The sequence below is a fragment of the Dendrobates tinctorius genome, unplaced genomic scaffold (assembly GCF_039654945.1).
Source record: "Dendrobates tinctorius isolate UK_male_01 unplaced genomic scaffold, ASM3965494v1 ptg000041l, whole genome shotgun sequence".
NCBI lineage: Eukaryota > Metazoa > Chordata > Amphibia > Anura > Dendrobatidae > Dendrobates > Dendrobates tinctorius.
In genome coordinates, this window is record NW_027361709.1 from 1,778,338 (window position 1) to 1,799,706 (window position 21,369).

The following is a 21,369-nucleotide window of genomic DNA, read 5'->3' on the forward strand; positions in this document are numbered from 1 at the left end:
ATTTTAGACCTTAAAGGGAATCTGTCACCTCATTTTTGGCCTATGAGATGCAGCCACCGCCATCAGGGGCTTGTCTACAGCCTTCTGTAACGCTGTAGATAAGCCCCCCGATGTAACCTGAAAGATAAGAAAAATGAGAGATTATACTCACCTGGGGGGTCCGGTCTGATGGGTGTCTGTGTCCGGCGCCACCTCCCATCTTCTAGAGAGGACGTCCTCCTTGCTTCTGCCGTGGCTCCTGCGCAGGCGCCCTGTTGAGGGCAGAGTAAAGTACTGCAGTGTGCAGGCGCCGGACCTCTCTGACCTTTCCCGGCGCCTGCAATAGGGCAGATATAGTACGTCTGCGCAGGAGCGCGACAGAAGCAAGGAGGACGTCATCGCTAGAAGATGGGAGGCGCTGGACCGCAACACCCATCGGAACGGACGCCCGGGTGAGTATAATCTCTCGTTTTTCTTATCCTTCAGGTTACATCGGGGGCTTATCTACAGCATTACAGAATGTTGTAGATAAGCTCCTGATGGCGGTGGAAGCACCTCATAGGCCAAAAATGAGGTGACAGATTCCCTTTAAATCCTCTCGACCAATTGCTAGACGGTGTCACATGCAGTTGAACGAGTTTGTAATTAAGCACCCGACAATTCGGAGGACCTTACTGAACCATCTCTCTGACTTTCCGCTTGAACGTGGGTTCGGTTTCTTCCCCTGCAGTGCCGTGTCATGAGGGGGCTCCGTATTAAGGAAGGCTCTAGATTAAAAAAGAAACGTTAGAACGGAATTTGACAAACTGACCTCCCAACTAGCAGATGAGGAGCGTAAGTCGGTAGCCTCGCCTTCAGTAATGGCCTTAAATAGAGTTGTGGAGCTTAGAAATAAATTGAAAGATATAACATCACGCAAGATCGAAAAATTCCTTCTTTACTCTAAACAAAAAGTATTACGAAAAAGGAAACAAAGCCCGCATACTTTTGGCCAGAATGTTGAACGATTAGGGCCCTAAACGCCCATCCACGGGCTGAGAGAGACTGACGATACGATTCGTTATGACCCTACTGTCATTACGGAATTGTTCTGTAACTTCTATAGTAAATTATACAAACTACAAGATATTACCTATTCAAAGAAATCCGATAGAATGGGACCTCTACGTCAATTTTTGTCAAGTCTTAACCTCCCAACTCTCCCTACTGAGGCCTTGTCGTCTCTCAGAGTGTGACGCGGGAGGAGGTTTTGGGCCGACCTCCCCTTGGGCAAGTCTCCTGCTCCAGGCCGGCTGACATACTTGTACTATAAAACCTTTCCAGAAGAGCTTTCCGCTCACATGGTCAATCTCTAAGGCTTTTTTGGAGGGCTCCCCCAATCCTGGACTCATTGGCTCATTCCTACTTGGTTCTTATCCCAAAATCGGGGGAAGGATCCTCTGGATTGTTCAAACCATCGGCCAATAGCGTTGCTCAATTCTGATTTTAAGGTATTTACTTGTTTGTTGGCCAATAAACTGAACTGTTGGCTTCCTCAGCTTATTAATAAGGGTCAGGTGAGTTTCATCCCTAACCGACAGGGGGGAGACCACACGAGAAGGGCGATAGACACTTGATGTGGCTAATACAAAAAAAACTACAGTCTCCGATACGGAGTCTAGATGCTGAAAAGGTATCTGACCGTCTTAACTGGTCTTATATGTTTGGCTGTTCAGGCAGCTATAAGAGTTTTGTGCAGCACGCCGACTACCTCACTTAGGCTTCCATTCCACAGGTCTTCATTTAAAAAAAAATTCAATGGGACCCGGCAGGGTCGCCCTTTATCGCCCCAATTATTGTTTTATGCACTGAACCGGCGATGAACAGGCAAAACCCGAACATATCGGGGATAGAAGTTTGCAATAAGATGTTTAAGATTTCCTTATTTGCGGATGATTTTATTTTAACCCCGACTAATCTTCATATTACGCTACCTCATCAGATGGATGATCTTAAAAAATATGGAAAATTATTTAGAATTGAGAGTCCTCAGTGGCCGAGACCTTTTAATGGCGAACTGAAAAGATGGTAAATTGCAAGCTTTCCAGACTACTCAGGTCGCTACATCAGGCAAAGACTAATACAAAATCTGAAGAATCACATATTTATACACAACACAGAAAGAAAGAATGCAATAAATAAGACAAGTGTCATGGAGCAGAAATGTATCCTTATGGGAGAGTTATTGGAACAGTTGTGGCCATAAATATTGGAATGTTCATAGATAAGGAGTGTGAATGTTTTATAGTCTGGTTCTGCGTTGTGATGCCCCCATAAGGTCTGATGGGCACACACAATAAGAGAAAAAAGAATGGGTGAACCTGTGGCAAAACATTTTTCCATCTCTGGTCAGATCATCATGGACATTAAATTACTTGTTTTAAAAGGCAATTTCAAATCTCAGAAAGACAGAAGGGTCTGGGAGAATAGACTCATGATGACCTTTGATACCCTCAGTGCAGGAATGAATGTGTTTCATTGATGTAAAAAGACAAATCCATGCGACACATTCATTCCTGCACTGAGTGCATCAATGGTCATCATGGGTCTATATGGAATGAGAAGGTGTGTCCAAACTTTTGGTGTGTGTGTGATAGATTATATATATTTTAACTTACTGCTTAAAAAATATGGCGATTTTTTTTATTATGGATGAATAGGACCGGAATAATCCCATAGCCCCTTCTGGGTCCCATTCGATTCACAAGGGAAATATGGCTCTCATGTATGAAGTTTGGCTTCTCCTAATTTGCCTCTGATTTCTTTTATATCCCCAGCAGTCTAGAGCATGCAATGGCCCACCCTTGGTCCTCTGCGTGCCTGCTTAGATTTGCGGATGTGGTAGACGGGGAAACGAATGAGCTTCATTCCCCTGATACTCGAAAAATGGGGTGACAGATTCCCTTTAAAGGTTACATTCCCATAGGTCTATCCCTTTGATGTATTGGAAGAGATATTGATAATCTCCCAATTTCCTCTGTTTTGTATTGTCAAAAGCAACTTTTACTTGTCTATTTGTCAATAATTGATGATTAATTAATACAAGTTTACAGTTAAAAAAATAATTCCGACTTTACACATCTACTTAAACCATGAGGGGCACAATAGGACAACGTTGCGCAGACCGCCCATATTACCGACGCGAGGGTCTAAATAGACACATCAGGGGTAAGACATCTCCGGCAGGCATTGGGTTAACAGTAATTGGTGTAAGTTTACAATTAACGTCGGTCCCTGCGCCGACCGCGTCCTGACAAATCTCCGGTGAATCGTCTGGGGTTTCAGTGAAACACAAACATTTGGATTAGGCCGGCGTTGTATGACACTTCTGTGGGCACCAACGGGCGCAGTGCCAGGGGGAGCCGAGCAGACGCCATGTAACCAGAAGCCACCCAGGCTGAGGAACCGCTGGAGGATGATGTAGCAGCTCTGATGAGGGTGGTAGTACGGGCTGAGACACTTGCATACAAAGCAATCCCTGCCCAAATCACAGCAGGAAAAAACAAATCTCAGAGAGATGAAGAGTAAATAAAGGAGTCTCTCTGCAATTTTATTAGCGCCAATTTCATCTAACTTCTACAGAGCTGCACTCTCAATTCTGCTGCCTGCACAGAGTAAGGCTGGGTCCCTATTTGTCCGCAGCGCCCACATAGATGTGTCAGATTCATCAAATATGGCAAGACACTGCGCTAGATCTAAATGGAGCTCCGGATGTGACTGGGGTATAAGATATAATTTTACGATATGAAATCACTAACTTTGGGGGTCCACATACTCGGAGCTGCTGCCTACAACACAGAAAACAAGAGAGGAAGCGGGCGCCACTGAAGGACAAAATGCCAACAGGTCCTCGTTCTCTGGTTAGTGGGGTCACAGATGTCAGTGTTAAACTTACTTAAAGTTACAGCCAATTTTCACTAATTTGCTGTCTGTGGAGGCAAAAACTAGAAATCCCGTTTCTTTACTTTTCGGGATGAAGCAGGGAGAGGCGCCAGGAAATTGGCAATGCAGTGTGGGCGACACCTGGTGGCCAAACTGCGACATGACCGCGCCATATGGAGAGGTTACACTGGTGCCTTGTCCCAAAGTAACACTGAAAATATCGATCGGCTTAGACTGAGCCAAATATGGCGAAACGCGACACACCCTGCCGGCGTCACAACCTTAACCAGTTACCACAGCAACCTGCCGCCAAGTGACCAGATTGGCAGAGCCATACAGATGCTATAGTGTATTTATTACAGGGCACACCATCACTCTCTGCTGTACTGATCTGATAATGGGGTGACGGGGTGTTACCAGATCAGTGGACCCAAAGGTAGCGTCCTGCGCTCTGGTGGCCGGACGTGGAGCCCGGCGCTGGCATTACCAGGCACCGAGCTGCCCTGACCTTTGTACAGACCCTTATCAGATCTCCATTAACCCCTGACTGATAAGTCGGCCGTATCCCCCGATATTCCAACACTTTTAGAGGTTAGCAATGGGGGGAGAAGGGGTGTTAGAGTTTCGGGCGGATTACCGGAAGTGTATATCCAGATTATACGCCGCCCTCCAGGCAAACAGCAGAGGCTCGGCGTTATCTGATGTCCTTGGCATCAATCGTAGCTCAGATTACTTTCACAAGTTCTTAAAGGAGAAAGGAACCCAAAAGTATGAGGAGGTAAAAATATTAGAGGTGCTGTCCAGCACATACAGAAAAAAAAAAAGTCACTAAAAGTAAAAATTTCCCCGCTATTCCGGCGCCTGTACTATGGTGGTCCCCATATATGAGGTGCTGTGCATGCATGAGACCACTGCAACCAATCACTGACCTAAACAGTCGTGTGCCTTATGTGCAGGCACCACCGCTGAGACCAGTGATTGGCTGCAGCGGTCTGATGTATGTACAGCACAACTGAATAACTACAGTCATGGCCAAAAGTTTAGAGAATGACACAAATATTATATTTTCACATGATCTGCTGGCCTCTGGTTTTTGTCAGATGTTTTTATCACATACAGAAATATAATTGCAATCATATTATGAGTAACAAAAGGTTATATTGACAGTTAGAATGAGTTAATGCAGCAAGTCAATATTTGCAGTGTTGACCCTTCTTCAGGGCCTCAGCAATTCTCCCTGGTATGCTCTCAATCAACTTCTGGATCAAATCCTGACTGATAGCAGTCCATTCTTGCAAAATCAATGCTTTTAGTTTGTCTGAATTTGAAGGTTTTTGTTTGTCCACCCGTCTCTTGATGATTGACCACAAGTTCTCAATGGGATTAAGATCTGGGGAGTTTCCAGGCCATGGTCCCAAAATCTCTATGTTTTGTTCCCTGAGCCATTTAGTTATCACCTTTGCTTTATGGCAAGGTGCTCCATCATGTTGAAAAAGGCATTGTTGATCGCCAAACTGCTCTTGGACGGTTGGGAGAAGTTGCTCTTGGAGGACATTCTGGTACCATTCTTTATTCATGGCTGTGTTTTTAGGCAAGACTGAGAGAGAGCCCATTCCCTTGGCTGAGAAGCCACCCCACACATGAATGGTTTCAGGATGCTTGACAGTTGGCATGAGACAAGACTGGTGGTAGCGCTCACCTGGTCTTCTCCGAATAAGCCGTTTTCCAGATGTCCCAAACAATCGAAAAGGGGATTCATCAGAGAAAATGACTTTACCCCAGTCCTCAGCAGTCCACTCCCTGTACCTCTTGCAGAATATCAGTCTGTCCATGATGTTTTTCCTGGAGAGAAGTGGCTTCTTTGCTGCCCTCCTTGAGACCAGGCCTTGCTCCAAGAGTCTCCGCCTCACAGTGCGTGCAGATGCACTCACACCTGCCTGCTGCCATTCCTGAGCAAGCTCTGCACTGCTGGTAGCCCGATCCCGCAGCTGAAACACTTTTAAGAGACGGTCCTGGCGCTTGCTGGTCTTTCTTGTGCGCCCTGGAGCCTTTTTGGCAACAAGGGAACCTCTCTCCTTGAAGTTCTTGATGATGCGATAGATTGTTGACTGAGGTGCAATCTTTCTAGCTGCGATACTCTTCCCTGTTAGGCCATTTTTGTGCAGTGCAATGATGACTGCACATGTTTCTTTAGAGATAATCATGGTTAACAGAAGAGAAACAATGATGCCAAGCACCAGCCTCCTTTTAAAGTGTCCAGTGGTGTCATTCTTACTTGATCATGACAGATTGATCTCCAGCCCTGTCCTCATCAACACCCACACCTGTGTTAATGGAGCAATCACTGAAACGATGTTAGCTGGTCCTTTTAAGGCAGGGCTGCAATGATGTTGAAATGTGTTTTGGGGGATAAAGTTCATTTTCTAGGCAAATATTGACTTTGCAAGTAATTGCTGTTAAGCTGATCACTCTTTATAACATTCTGGAGTATATGCAAATTGCCATTAGAAAAAATGAAGCAGTAGACTTTGTAAAAATTAATATTTGTATCATTCTCAAAACTTTTGGCCATGACTGTAATCTGCCTCACTGGAGCGGAGGAAAACAAATTTTACAACATTTCCTGATTTTATCCATCCTGGACAAACTCTTTGAATTTCACATGCGAGTCTCTTATTTAAAGGGGTGACATGTCAGAAAACCCCAGACACTTAAAGGCAATTGCATTACTCCCTCCACTAGGGGGCAAATTATCAGCACTTAAGCCCTTTATTGACCTGGATAGGATGTGCTCCTGACTGCCCCCTAATGGCAGCAACATAAATTTTTGGTTGCGGCTGTGGTCGCACTTTTAAAGAGGGGTGTTGGCCCACAAAACATCAGTAGCTGATAAATGTATAACTACTGGGGGGGTCTGATCTATCGGATCCTCACTGTTTTGGAGGCCGGTTCCCTGAGTGAATGGAGCCGTTGTGAGTATGTGCAACCACCTCTATTGACAGTCTACAGTTGGGTGGTCGCACATGCTCACAATGGCCTGCCGTTCTCGTGATCGGTGGGGTCTCAGCAGGCAGAATCCCCAGCGACTATGCATGTATTATCTATCTGGAGGATGCAATGTCAGAGACCATTACACTGAAGACCCCTCCTGGAAAGACTCTGCTAATAATCCAAGGCCTCTTACCTTCTCAGCCGACTCCTCTCCAGACAGGTAGGAGGCGCTGCACATCTCTAGGGCGGCAGTGGCCATGTAGGCGTCAGTGGTGGACGAGGAGCGTGGGCGTCCTGGATAGGTGAGGACAGCCATGATATCCTGAGCAGAACGCCGGCCGATCTGCGGACTCCCCCGGGTCTTGCCTTTGCGGTTCTGCTGCAGGCTGCTTCCTCTTCTGACTTTCGGGGGGGCCCGGATCTGTTGCAGGACACGATTCAGGGCGGTGGGCTGAGACGTTCCATCAGATTCCTGTAGCTGGGACTGATCCGGTTCTGGTTCGGGCTCCGGCTGGGCTTGTGACACGTCATGGGGCGAGACGGACGAGCGGCGCCTCTGATGCTGAAACAAGTGCTTCAGGCCCTGGCCGATCACGTTGATGTTGTCGAAGTGCGAGCCCTTGGGGGCCTTCAGCTCGCCGTCCACCAGCCTCTTGCAATCGTTACCCCCGGGGTCGGAGTCATCGTAGAGGCTGTCGCTGCCGAGGGTCTCCATCAGAAAACAACCATTCCCTCCACCCCCCCAAATCTTCAGTGTGCAGGTCGCTGCTCGTGTGGAGTCCTCCGAGGAGGTTACTTTAACTTGAAATGGATGGAGTAGGCCCCCAAGACTCGCGGGGACGGGCGTAGGGAAGTCATAAGAGTTGGAGGTCAGTGCTCCTCGGAGGTCTGGTACTTTATATCCGCTCCCAAATCTGAAAAAAAAAAAAATGTGGGTACACATGAAAGAGGGGTGCGGACCCCCAACATTCTCAGTAGGCAAAACATCACCCTATCCAGGGGGTGCTCTTAACCCTATCCCATCCTTGACTGCACTTTGCGTCTTTTACTCACATGTGGCCGGTGACCGCGGCTGGACATCTGTACGGCACCCTCAGCCTGCAGCCTCCTGTGAGCAGTCCCCCGACGTCTGGAGCTGTCACTGTATGGGCAAGAGTCACAAGTAAATAACATACACGTTCCTATGACAACACTTCTGGTATGACACTCATTCCTACATCATTGTGCTCCATTCCCCCAGCCGTCTCTTAACAGGGCGGACGTGGATCCACCTGTGACCAGGCAGAACTTTCAGAGGACGGGACCAGAAGTGTTATCCTGCAGGCGCCGGGACAATGTGTGTCCGTTTTATGAAATCCATTAATAATTGCCGCTCTTATGAAGGATTAGTCAGAGACGAACAAATATTGGAGCGGCGATAACGGCAGAGCCGAGCGCGGCCTAATCCAAGGGCACTTTGCCGGTGCGGCGCATGCAGCTAATAGCACAGGACAGATCTGGCTCACTGCTCCGGGCCGCGCTCACATGCATATTTTATGTTATATTTATACCCTTTATTATGTGCGGATCATTCCGGCAATGGTTAACCCCAAACTGGCCGGGAGCCACCACTCTGAAAAGGGGAAAAAAATCCCCCCCTATTGTTTGACAATGGATGATTGTTGGGGAGGGCTCCCCAGGCCATAGATATAGATGACCCCTCCATAGGATAAATGTCATATCGCAATGGGGGTCTGACCCCCTTGCACCCACCGATCAGCGGGTCCCACTCGGCCCACTATGTAGTGGTCAATATCAGATCGGCCGTCAATATCCAAGTCTTGGACAAACCTCTATTAAAGAAATCTGCAATTAAAGTAACAATGTACATCTGCCTGACAGCCATCTCCCCTGTTCATCCTGTGCTGCCTGTTTCATGAACGCAATAACTACAGTAAAGACTGACCACTAATAGCCTGGGTGACCCCTACGGGCACCGTCATGGCGGCCGACATTGGCGATTACCGCGTGGTAACAGGAGGAATCCTATTAATAACAGCTGCAGTTACACGGTGACGCCGCGGCGGAGGCAGCGCACATGAGGGATTTACCAGCCGAGGTGTGGAAGAGAAAGAAAACAGTCAATTGGAAAGAACAGGGAAAAAAAAAGGGTTTTGTGCCAGTTGAGTGGGATGGCAACTCCAGCGTCGTCCTCCCTCCCCCCCCCCCCAGAGAACGACTGGAGGAATGTGGAGGCAGAACAGACGCTGCCGGAGCGTCACCAGGAGGCAGCAGCGAGTCCGGGGAGACCGGTGCCAGAAAAACAAAGAAACCCCCCGGGAATAACACCATCAGCCCCAGCCGGCAGGTGCAGGAGAAGCAGGGCACTACAAGTCCCAGGACGACTAGCAAACCAGGCACCTGTCGTGACCAACACAGAGATAAATATTTTCTTATGGCATCAACTGATAATCGTTTTTATGTATTAGCATTTTCAAGATCTCTTCCGACTGTCAGTGAATGGAAACGTTTCCCCAGCATGAAACCCCCCCCCCAAAAAACCCTACAATATATGTATCACACTGCTGAGGGTTTGTTACATTGCATCAGTCTGGAGAACAGGCTGTTCAGCTCACAGAGGACAGTCTGGACACAACTGTAACAAACCCTCAGCTGTGAGGCTCCCGCGGCTCAGAATTAACATTGTTAAATACAAAGTCGCAGCTGGAGGTTTGTTACAGTGTATACAAATTCAGTCATGACACAGAAGAGGTCTACCTCCGCTACAATGTCTATAAAAAGTCTGAAGCTTTTACTTCCTGGGGCAGCTGTTTTCTATATCCACCATGCTTTACACTGCAGCTCTACAAGGTCAGCAGGTAGGAAAGTCCATAGAGCAAGGACTCGGGGTGCACCGTAAGTAATGCATTGTCTGCTGCTGCCTTCCGCAAGATCCCTTCCAGCGTTCGCCACCTGTCTCACCATCAGCCTCTAATCAGTCTTCCTACAGACAATAAAGCCAATTCCACCTGTCCGCCACGACTGGCAAGGGTTAAACTGCTCCGTCCCAGGTTGGCCGGTCAGATTAGGAAATAGAAAGGCAAGCGATGATTTAGTGAGAACCGGCTGGACCGGTTATTCCAGGACCGGGTGCTGCGCCAAAAGTAATACCAAAAAGAAACAAAAACAAACAAAACGACTAATAAAGTCAAAACCGGATCGCTGAATCGCAGCGGTGGGACGCCCTCCGATCGGTGGTCAGAGCCGCTCATCTGCCGCGAGGTCAGTGAAGACGTCCGCATTAATGCACAACGGGAACCAGAAATAACCCGGGCGGAGAGCAGGGATCAGCACAGGAAGCGGGTCAGGATCAGCGGCCAGCAAGCACAAGGTTAAAAAGGCGAGAGATTAAAAAAAGGGGTTTAGGAGGAATATTACAATAAAAAAAAAATTATGACAGCAGAGTGCAAATGTAAGCGCCATAGTCCGGAGGAGAGGGCTGCGTGACCGCTGCCACCACGAACAGTCCGCCACGCCCGACACCACGCAGCACGGACAAGAACGCACAGAGAGTGTGGACGGCAACAACCTTCTGAAACTTTTTAGTTTTCCTCTTATCTCAATAACCTTCCTGCCGTCGGTGAATCAGGTCACTTCAGTTTACATCCAGAGCTCAGCATAAGACGTTACAGGACCCGGGACCGGCCACCACGGCTTTAGCCCGACGAAGCTTTCACGTCCCAGCAGGGAAAGTAAAAAAAAGCCTCACGGGACCCTGGTCTAGCAGTCGTGGAGCACCGTCGTGGCTGCAGAACCAGGGTCCTGAAAAGCTCTTGTCCTCAACTCAAACGGATACCTAATGCGATTTCTCACAGCTGAAGGTTTGTTACAGTGTCTCCGGTCCAAATGTTACTGAATAGTACAAACCTCAGGGCTCCTGCTAGGTGGGCATGGTCGATCAGCATTACCAGGCCGTTTAGGGCGCAGAGGACTGATGAGACTGGATGCAACTGTAGCAGACCTGCAGCTGTGAGACATACGTTTTAGACTATGAATGTAATTAGGTAGGTTTCCTTTAGCAGCAAGCAGAGATCTTGAAAACTGAGGAATTAAGCTACACAGCACCACTTTACAGCAAAACACCCCTCAATGTCCCCCCAGGGCCACCTGCCAAGGTTAACCCATTATGTACAAGTTTATCTGACTTCATACCCATCTGCCACCATCAAATATCTGCCCTGACATGTACGCCATTACATAAATTAGAAAGGGTCATAAGATGATTAAACTTTAACCCCACGGTGACTATGGAGGGGCGGGTGGGGCCCCTGGCAGCTTTGGACATAGATCCGGACATAAAGGACTCACGATGTGTACCGATGCCGGATCCCACGCTCTTCTCCGGAGCCGTCTGCTCCTGGCAGGTCCCGTAACGAATCGCTTTTCCGCAGCGCTGCCATGTACAGCAAATGGAGGGACATGTGCTTGGCGGGGACTGCAGATCCCACGGAGGACCGGCTGTGCTTACAAATGGGAACTTTCCGGTTTCTCATCCCTGCAGCGCGGGAACGATCACTTTGTACTGATCAAGGTTTGATGAAATCACAGCCAGTGTTACGTAGCGGACGGTACACTGCACCGTGCCCCCGGTATTACACCTGCTCAACCCAGATAGCCTGCAGGATTAAGGGGAGAGCGGCCTGGAAGCAGAAAAACTAGAAGAACTAGAACTGGTAAAAAACAGATGTTGCAAAAGTGACAACCACAGACCCTAAAAAACAAAATCACTATAAAGTGTTGCATCGCCCCCCTGATTCTGCCTCTAAGCCTCACAATAATACAGGCATGCTGCTCATGAAGCAGGAGGCCCAGGATGAACCAAGTAAATGCACTGAACTCTACTGGCACATGTGGGATTTTTACACCGTGTTGGGGAGGGGCATAGTCTACTTACATGGGACTGACAGTTCACTGTAAATCACATCCACTGAGGCGACAGCTTTTATCCGATGTCTCAACAGGAAGGACGACACAATGAGGACGTCAGAGCGAGATTAGGCTGCGGCCGCGTAATGGGAAGTAATGACCCCAACGCAGTGGAGATAATATCCATCCACAGAGGGTAATGACCCCGGGTGGGAGAGTCCGAGAATGGTACCGTCACTGCAGGGAGGGAGGCAGGGTCCTTAAAGGGGGTCCACCAGGAATGGCGAGGTGGGTGCACACAAACAGCTTGTCCACTCACATAAGGTCACCACGACCCTATTCTTGTATAAGCCATAAATGTCTGAGATTACAGACAGTGGTCTCCAGAATGCTAAAAAAACTACAACTCCCAGTTTGCCAAGAGAGCCAACTGGTGGGCATGCTGGGAGTTGTGGTGGTTGGTCAGCTATAGGGCCACAGTATGGAGGGCACGGCTTTACATGTTCATCTTACCATAGAAAACATATCAGAACCGTATGATCAAAGAGACCGCCCCGAGAGGTCCGCAAGGCATTAGCAGAGATCCACCAAGTTTTCTTTGGACCCAATTTCTACAGGACAGTGACGGAATTCAGGGAAATCTCCCCCTACCCCAAGCTTAATGTGTACTTGCTCTGATACAATGTATCAGTCTGGGGGGGATGTTCCCAGCAGAAATGGATACAACTGTAGCAAACAGAAGTATTCAGTCCCCGGATGGTAACAAGACTGTTTCCAGCAAGCAGAGATCTTGAATATTATGTAGTATTAATACACCAGGTCTTATTGGAAAGCTGCAGAACTTATCGTCAATGATTCCTGGGGGGATCCGACTCTCGCCAGCGGGAATAGCCCCTGATCCCACCAACCATAGATGCCTTGTGTTAATCAATAGAGTTTATGGGACATTAAAAGGAAGGAAACCCCGGGGAGCAGCTCTGCCCGACTAATAGAATGATGGAGGGTCAGAGGCCGCGCAGATGTCAGCTAGACACAACACAAGGCCTTATGCAGAAAAACAAGTCTCCATTTAAAGGAGCCAGCACTGCAAAAAACAGGTAGTTCTCAGCTAGTGTCATTCTGTATCTGGGAAAGATGGGTAACTACCAATACAATGGAGTGTCCCCTGAATGACAAGCCTGTATCCAGGGGAAAGGGCTGCATCAGAATCAGTTATACGAGTCTCCCATAACTGACCGGTCCAATGGAAATACACCCTCCATGGAAAGCAGCAGCCACATTGGTGCCGCCACACCCACCCACTCGAAGAAGTGGCCGGGACACTGGGAGAGTTAGCGGGCCTCTTCCTTCAGAGGTGTAGGGGGCAATGTGGCCTCAGCTTTTTTAGCGGTGTAGGAGCAGCAGCAATGTAGCCGTTACTTCTTTCAGGGTGTAGGGATGGTAACTAATGTAACTACTTTGGGGGGGTGGGGGGGTGGCACCAAAGAAACTGCAACATTAGCACCACCCCTGCACCCCCAGAACAAGCAGCAGCCACATCAGCACCACCCCTGCACCCCCAGAACAAACAGCAGCCACATCAGCACCACCCCTGCACCCCCAGAACAAGCGGCAGCCACATTAGCTGCACCCCCCCAGAACAAGCGGCAGCCACATTAGCACCACCCCTGCACCCCCAGAACAAGCGGCAGCCACATTAGCACCACCCCTGCACCCCCAGAACAAGCGGCAGCCACATTAGCACCACCCCTGCACCCCCAGAACAAGCGGCAGCCACATTAGCACCACCCCTGCACCCCCAGAACAAGCGGCAGCCACATTAGCACGACCCCTACACCCCCAGAACAAGCGGCAGCCACATTAGCACCACCCCTACACCCCCAGAACAAGCGGCAGCCACATTAGCACCACCCCTGCACCCCCAGAACAAGCGGCAGCCACATTAACACCACCCCTGCACCCCCAGAACAAGCGGCAGCCACATTAGCACCACCCCTGCACCCCCAGAACAAGCGGCAGCCACATTAACACCACCCCTGCACCCACAGAACAAGCGGCAGCCACATTAGCACCACCCCTGCACCCACAGAACAAGCGGCAGCCACATTAGCACCACCCCTGCACCCACAGAACAAGCGGCAGCCACATTAGCACCACCCCTGCACACCCAAAACAAGCGGCAGCCACATTAGCACGACCCCTACACCCCCAGAACAAGCGGCAGCCACATTAGCACGACCCCTACACCCCCAGAACAAGCGGCAGCCACATTAGCACCACCCCTACACCCCCAGAACAAGCGGCAGCCACATTAGCACCACCCCTACACCCCCAGAACAAGCGGCAGCCACATTAGCACCACCCCTACACCCCCAGAACAAGCGGCAGCCACATTAGCACCACCCCTGCACCCCCAGAACAAGCGGCAGCCACATTAGCACCACCCCTGCACCCACAGAACAAGCGGCAGCCACATTAGCACCACCCCTGAACCCACAGAACAAGCGGCAGCCACATTAGCACCACCCCTGCACACCCAAAACAAGCGGCAGCCACATTAGCACCACCCCTACACCCCCAGAACAAGCGGCAGCCACATTAGCACGACCCCTACACCCCCAGAACAAGCGGCAGCCACATTAGCACCACCCCTACACCCCCAGAACAAGCGGCAGCCACATTAGCACCACCCCTACACCCCCAGAACAAGCGGCAGCCACATTAGCACCACCCCTGCACCCCCAGAACAAGCGGCAGCCACATTAACACCACCCCTGCACCCCCAGAACAAGCGGCAGCCACATTAGCACCACCCCTGCACCCCCAGAACAAGCGGCAGCCACATTAGCACCACCCCTGCACCCCCAGAACAAGCGGCAGCCACATTAGCACCACCCCTGCACCCCCAGAACAAGCGGCAGCCACATTAGCACCACCCCTGCACCCCCAGAACAAGCGGCAGCCACATTAGCACCACCCCTGCACCCCCAGAACAAGCGGCAGCCACATTAGCACCACCCCTGCACCCCCAGAACAAGCGGCAGCCACATTAGCACCACCCCTGCACCCCCAGAACAAGCGGCAGCCACATTAGCACACCCCTGCACCCCCAGAACAAGCGGCAGCCACATAGGCCGTAATGACGCAGCACGATGCGCTATGGACGCTTCCCATCAGACCTTGTGTCACTGCAGTAGGAGCAGAACTATATTCGGGTTTTATAATAATCCTGTTTACACAGCAATTTGTTATCTTCCTGGACCAGAGGAACAGATATAAACTTAAATCAATGCCGGGCGGGCGCGCTGCCAGCCGGGGACTATTAGAGAACTGGTAAAATGGAAACGTCAGCTGGAAACCTGGCGAATGGAAATGGGGAAGAGGTAGAAAACGAGGGAGGGGGCTCTAGACCGCAGGGTAGGGTTTACAAAACATGAACTGAATCTAAGGCCAAATTCAGACGTCTTGTGAACAGACAGTCTCCCTACAGCAGCCCTATATGAGGTTGGTCACTTTGGGGCAGTCTGTGCAGAGACCGTGTTTCACAGTGTCTGAATCCAGCAGATTCGAGCACATCCAGCAGATTCACGCACATCCAGCACTGCTCAATCACAGGAGACAGCACAGCAGGTAATATTTTGAAGGGAAAATTACATCCAAATTGTCAGGTTTTATTTTCCTTTAGGGGGTATAAGACCCATTCTTGTCCACAGAATTCAGACACATTTTCTGGACAGAATTGCCATCATTACCCAAAAGACGTGGACTTCTTGCAAGATGACAGCGGCGAGGGCAAAGCTGCAGTGTAGCCCAGGGCTGTACCGGGGTCCTTGATTAAAGGGCTCTCAACCAATGGCCATGTGACACCCCATGGGCGTTTGCTACTCAGCTTTTGAAAGAAAGGGAAGTCTGCAGTCGTACAGTTCTATACCAGGGAACGTCTCTTTTCAGGCCTCTAGGAAAGCAGGGTGACAGCTGCTAAGCTGGAATGTTGGGCACATTGGGATTTTTCTCCTTCTCCCCCGCAGACTCCTACAAATCAAGGGTGACTCAGGGCCGACCATGGATTTGCACAACGTAAAAGGGCCTTTTGAGGAGGTAAATGGATTTTCCGTATAGAGTAACAGTAAATCTGCCTTTATCTGCTCCCTGCTCTGTGAATGCGGATTTAATGGCTCTCGCTGCAAGACAGGAGATGTATAAAAATAGAACAGAGCGAGCGTCCTTCACGCTGGAAGACCGGCAATGCTGGGAAAAAGCAGTTAAGAGCAAGCAGCAGCCTGGGGGAGCCGTGACCCCCAGCAAGGCACGGCGACTGCATGCAACCAGAATCGGGGTGATCGGGGGCCGAGCCTGCGGTAAACCAGTCCAACATACAACCTAACTGCAGCAAGCGATCGGTGCAGCGGTGGCGATGACGAGGTTGTACGCGTTTCATAGAGGTTTCGGCCACTTTATAACCTAAATGGGGAGGAGGGGGATTAAAGTTCCTAATGAGGGCGGTCAATGCAAAGCATCATGGAGTCAGCAATCTAAGGGGCATTACCCTTTACAATGCCCCTCCTGAATAGGTCTTCTCATTTCAGACATGTCTGACAGATGCGGCACATGGGCAGCTCTCCATTCACTTCTACAGAGCTCAAAAATACATCCGAGCTCCTATAGAAGTCAATGGAGATCCACAGATACTGCGCAGCATCTACTCATGGCGGTGCAGGAGAGGCCCCGTCCTCCGTAGGCGCCCTGATGTGAACAGAGAGGATCCGTGCCTCTCCGTTCACTTTATGGGCTCACGTCTGCTCAGATATTTCTTTTTTTGGGGGGGGATTACTATAGAAGTAAATGAAACCGGTTTCAAGATGGAACACGAGAGTCAGAGTAAGCATTTTTGGTAGATCTTATATTGAGTTTTGCAATGTTCTTGTAGACTTGTTGCTTAACTTTCTTCTTAGGAAGACCTCTGTTTGCGGTCAGTGAACGGGACCCCTCTTCCTGACATCCTGAAGACTGAAACCCTGCACAGACCGCAGGCTTCTTCCAGCTGCTACAGATGTATCTGGAGCAGACAAACCCCAGACTGATACACTGTAACAAACAATCAGGACGGAGATTCTTCCCTGATGAGTTGTAGGTCATTGAGGATAGTCTGGACTTGAAACAACAGTAGCAAACCCTCAGCTGTGAGTAGCACATCTGGAAGGTTTTTAGACCCTGGAATTAAAAATATCAATAAAATCCCAAATTCAGCAGAAGGAATATAGAGAACAGTCCGATCTTTCATGTCATGTGGTAAATTCTACTTTTAGGCCATGATTCTGTTAAATGTAAACCCCATTTATACAAATCCACTTCCCAGTGTCTCTTCCTGCTGCAAATCCTCATGGCTGAAAAAGCCTCACAGATGGGTATTAGTAATTATGCAATGTACTTAGAGGAGGAGACACATCCGTGATACAAAGAGACCCCCCTGGAGGCTGAGCATGTACCCAGAAGACCCTCTCACCCCTCCCGGTAATCAGTGCCGATCATATACACTGATACACAGTAACAAGGTAACTGCTAATTTATACAAAACCTATAAAAAATGACGGCCATCTGGTCAAGCAGGCCCTGTAGATTAAAGGGTCCCCCGCACTAGACCAGAGGAGGACAGACCACCTGAAGAGAAGCGGAAAATATAGCTCTGCTCAATCAGGAACAGTTTTGCAACTTTCTCATGTACTTTATGAGCCATTAACTCATCATATCCAAGATCTCCGCTAGCTGTCTGATTGGAAACCATCCAGATCCTGATTTAATCAGCTGGACTTTGTTACAATGTATCAGAGGAGACAAAGTCATTAGCTTCAAGTCAAAGTTTTGTCCCTGATCTGTAAGTCTATAATGCCACAGGCGATGCCAGGCGGCGTCTATAGGCTCCCGCTATGCCGAACACCCACACTGCTGTACCTCTCGGATCCGGTACAGGGATCTACTTGGTTGCTAATGACAACTACTCCAGGCTAGTAATCATTAGAAACTTTTCCCATGGACAGTTCTTTTAAGAAGTCAGACACCTCTGTAGCCGCACAGGTTATTCTCCCTATTAGCTGTTTTCAGTGTGCCCCCCCCATTTTCCCGCACGTGCCCACGTGTCCTACAGCGCAGTTCCCTGCCCCATGAGAAAGCAGCAAACGTGTCTCCAAGATACGGAGCCTGGCACCGGCCCAGATCTCCATTTGTCATCTATGCAGATTTGATGCGAGGAGGCGGAAGAAAATCTACATAACCGAGACGGGTGAAAAACAGGCGCAGCTCAGGGTGCTGCACCTCATCAGGGGTATCGGACGGGACCCTACAGTGACTGCAGTGAAGACCCCTATCAGTGTATAGCCAGACTGGGGGGCATGAAGTTTAACCCCTTGCTTACTCAGTACAAGACTATGGTCCATTACAACACGTCCCTACAACCTTCCACACCCAACATGCACCGAGCCTGTAGTGGAGGCTCCCTAGCTTTTAGAAAACCTAGAACACCCAGAATGCACCAACAGCTCGAAGTTATTCAGCAAAAAGTTGCAGAGCTACAAGTCCCAGCGGACACTGGCACAAACCTGCTGAGATTTGTAGTTTTGTAACATCTGAAGAACTACAGGTTGGGGAGCAGTGGTAAAAGGAGAAGTGCGGCCTCCCCGCCAGACGGAAGGACGAGGCTTATGGGCCAACCACCTGCCGCTCCCTGCCAGGCGTGCACAGATCTGCTTGCCTGTGCCCAGCGACAGTTCATATCTGCTGCCAGAGCGCAGGGTCCGTGTGTGGCCGTCCACTCACTGATGTCAGGGGCTGCACCTGCAAGAGGGGTGCACCGTGCTTATATGCCCCCCCCCCCGCAGGATAGTGGGTCCTTACTGTATCCCACCCCCTAGTCCTGCAAGAGGGGTGCACCGTGCTTATATGCCCCCCCCCGCAGGATAGTGGGTCCTTGCTGTATCCCACCCCCTAGTCCTGCAAGAGGGGAGCACCGTGCTTATATGCCCCCCCCCGCAGTATAGTGGGTCCTTGCTGTATCCCACCCCCTAGTCCTGCAAGAGGGGTGCACCGTGCTTATATGCCCCCCCCCCCCCCCGCAGGATAGTGGGTCCTTGCTGTATCCCACCCCCTAGTCCTGCAAGAGGGGTGCACCGTGCTTATATGCCCCCCCCCGCAGGATAGTGGGTCCTTGCTGTATCCCACCCCCTAGTCCTGCAAGAGGGGAGCACCGTGCTTATATGCCCCCCCCCCCCCCCGCAGTATAGTGGGTCCTTGCTGTATCCCACCCCCTAGTCCTGCAAGAGGGGTGCACCGTGCTTATATGCCCCCCCCCCCCCGCAGGATAGTGGGTCCTTGCTGTATCCCACCCCCTAGTCCTGCAAGAGGGGTGCACCGTGCTTATATTCCCCCCCCCCGCAGGATAGTGGGTCCTTACTGTATCCCACCCCCTAGTCCTGCAAGAGGGGTGCACCGTGCTTATATTCCCCCCCCCCCGCAGGATAGTGGGTCCTTACTGTATCCCACCCCCTAGTCCTGCAAGAGGGGTGCACCGTGCTTATATGCCCCCCCCCGCAGTATAGTGGGTCCTTGCTGTATCCCACCCCCTAGTCCTGCAAGAGGGGTGCACCGTGCTTATATGCCCCCCCCCCCGCAGTATAGTGGGTCCTTGCTGTATCCCACCCCCTAGTCCTGCAAGAGGGGTGCACCGTGCTTATATGCCCCCCCCCCCCCCGCAGGATAGTGGGTCCTTGCTGTATCCCACCCCCTAGTCCTGCAAGAGGGGTGCACCGTGCTTATATTCCCCCCCCCCCCCGCAGGATAGTGGGTCCTTACTGTATCCCACCCCCTAGACCTGCAAGAGGGGTGCACCGTGCTTATATGCCCCCCCCCCCCCGCAGGATAGTGGGTCCTTGCTGTATCCCACCCCCTAGTCCTGCAAGAGGGGTGCACCGTGCTTACATTCCCCCCCCCCCGCAGGATAGTGGGTCCTTACTGTATCCCACCCCCTAGTCCTGCAAGAGGGGTGCACCGTGCTTATATGCCCCCCCCCCCCCGCAGTATAGTGGGTCCTTGCTGTATCCCACCCCCTAGTCCTGCAAGAGGGGTGCACTGTGCTTATATGCCCCCCCCCCCGCAGGATAGTGGGTCCTTGCTGTATCCCACCCCCTAGTCCTGCAAGAGGGGTGCACCGTGCTTATATGCCCCCCCCCCCGCAGGATAGTGGGTCCTTGCTGTATCCCACCCCCTAGTCCTGCAAGAGGGGTGCACCGTGCTTATATGCCCCCCCCCCCGCAGGATAGTGGGTCCTTGCTGTATCCCACCCCCTAGTTCTGCAAGAGGGGCGCACCGTGGTTATATGCCCCCCCCGCAGGATAGTGGGTCCTTGCTGTATCCCACCCCCTAGTCCTGCAAGAGGGGTGCACCGTGCTTATATGCCCCCCCCCCCCGCAGGATAGTGGGTCCTTACTGTATCCCACCCCCTAGTTCTGCAAGAGGGGTGCACCGTGGTTTATGTCGGTCCTGCCAGGTAGGGGGTCCTTACTGTAACCCCTCCCCCAGTCCTCTAGGGGGGGTGCACCGTGGTTATATGCCCCCCCCCCCCGCAGGATAGTGGGTCCTTACTGTATCCAATCACATAGATCTGCAGGAGGAGTGCACTGTCAATATACGACCCCCCTGCAGGATAAGGGGGGGGGGTCGGTGGTCCTTCCTATATCCCATACCCCAGTTCTGCAGGAGGGGTACACTGTGGTCATACATTCCCCCTGAAGGATAGAGATGGGGGGGAGGTGCCCTTTTGTTATATGACCCCCCCCTTCATGCAGGATAGGGGGTCCTTCCTACATCTTGTCCCTTGGTCCTGCGGGAGGGGAGCACTGTGATTCTACTCACTGTATCCCCCCCCCCCTCGCCTTGTCCTACAGGAGGACCCCCGCAATCACTGCCCTGAGCCTTCCGCTCCCATGCTGGGATTTGTAGTTCCCCACGGCTGGGGAGCGCCACAGGTTGCCCGGACATCCCGCCTCCACCGCAGACATTACCTGGAGCTGGTGAGGTGACCGGCAGTGTCGGCTCCACACGGCAGCTGCACCCGCCGGGATGACACTGAGCGCGGAGCGGCTCCTGCCGGGAGAAGTCACGGCCACTCCCCCTCAGCCGGCGTTTTGCGTCATGACGCACAGGCGTGGTATGCAGCTACTGGGCGTTCCTAACAGCACAAGCCACACCCAAACGAACGTAGACACGCCCTCCTCAGGCAATTCAGCAAGAAGTGGGCGGGGCCTCCACTGGGTATAAAAGCAAGAGACACCTGCAGTACCGACCAGTCACCGCTGGAGGCAGTGAAGGAACAAGCGTCAGTTCATAGTGGCGGCAAAGAGTCCGGCTGACACAAGTCTCTGCGGGGTCGGGAAGGGAACTGGGGGCTCCAGGCAGATGGCGCCGGTGCCTCCCCCAAGCAAAGGGCTGGGGCAGAGCCTGGTCAGGTAACAAGCGCTGAACACCACTGCCACTGGAGTTTTTACCTTTTTCATTAAAAAAAGACAAAAAAAAAAAATGAGGTAT

At 51.1% G+C, this 21,369-nt stretch overlaps 1 protein-coding gene across 1 annotated transcript in view; it reads right to left on the bottom strand.

The window, feature by feature from the left end:
* Positions 1–20,968, bottom strand: part of TMCC1 (transmembrane and coiled-coil domain family 1) — a 60,768-nt gene extending 39,800 nt beyond the window's left edge. The window contains exons 1-3 of the mRNA XM_073574972.1: positions 20,847–20,968; positions 7,945–8,032; positions 7,085–7,805 (exon numbers count right to left, since the gene is read on the bottom strand). Coding sequence (XP_073431073.1) covers positions 7,085–7,606 — 522 coding nt within the window. The 5' untranslated portion in view covers positions 7,607–7,805; positions 7,945–8,032; positions 20,847–20,968. The remainder of the gene's footprint in view (positions 1–7,084; positions 7,806–7,944; positions 8,033–20,846) is intronic.
* Positions 20,969–21,369: the final 401 nt, after the last annotated feature.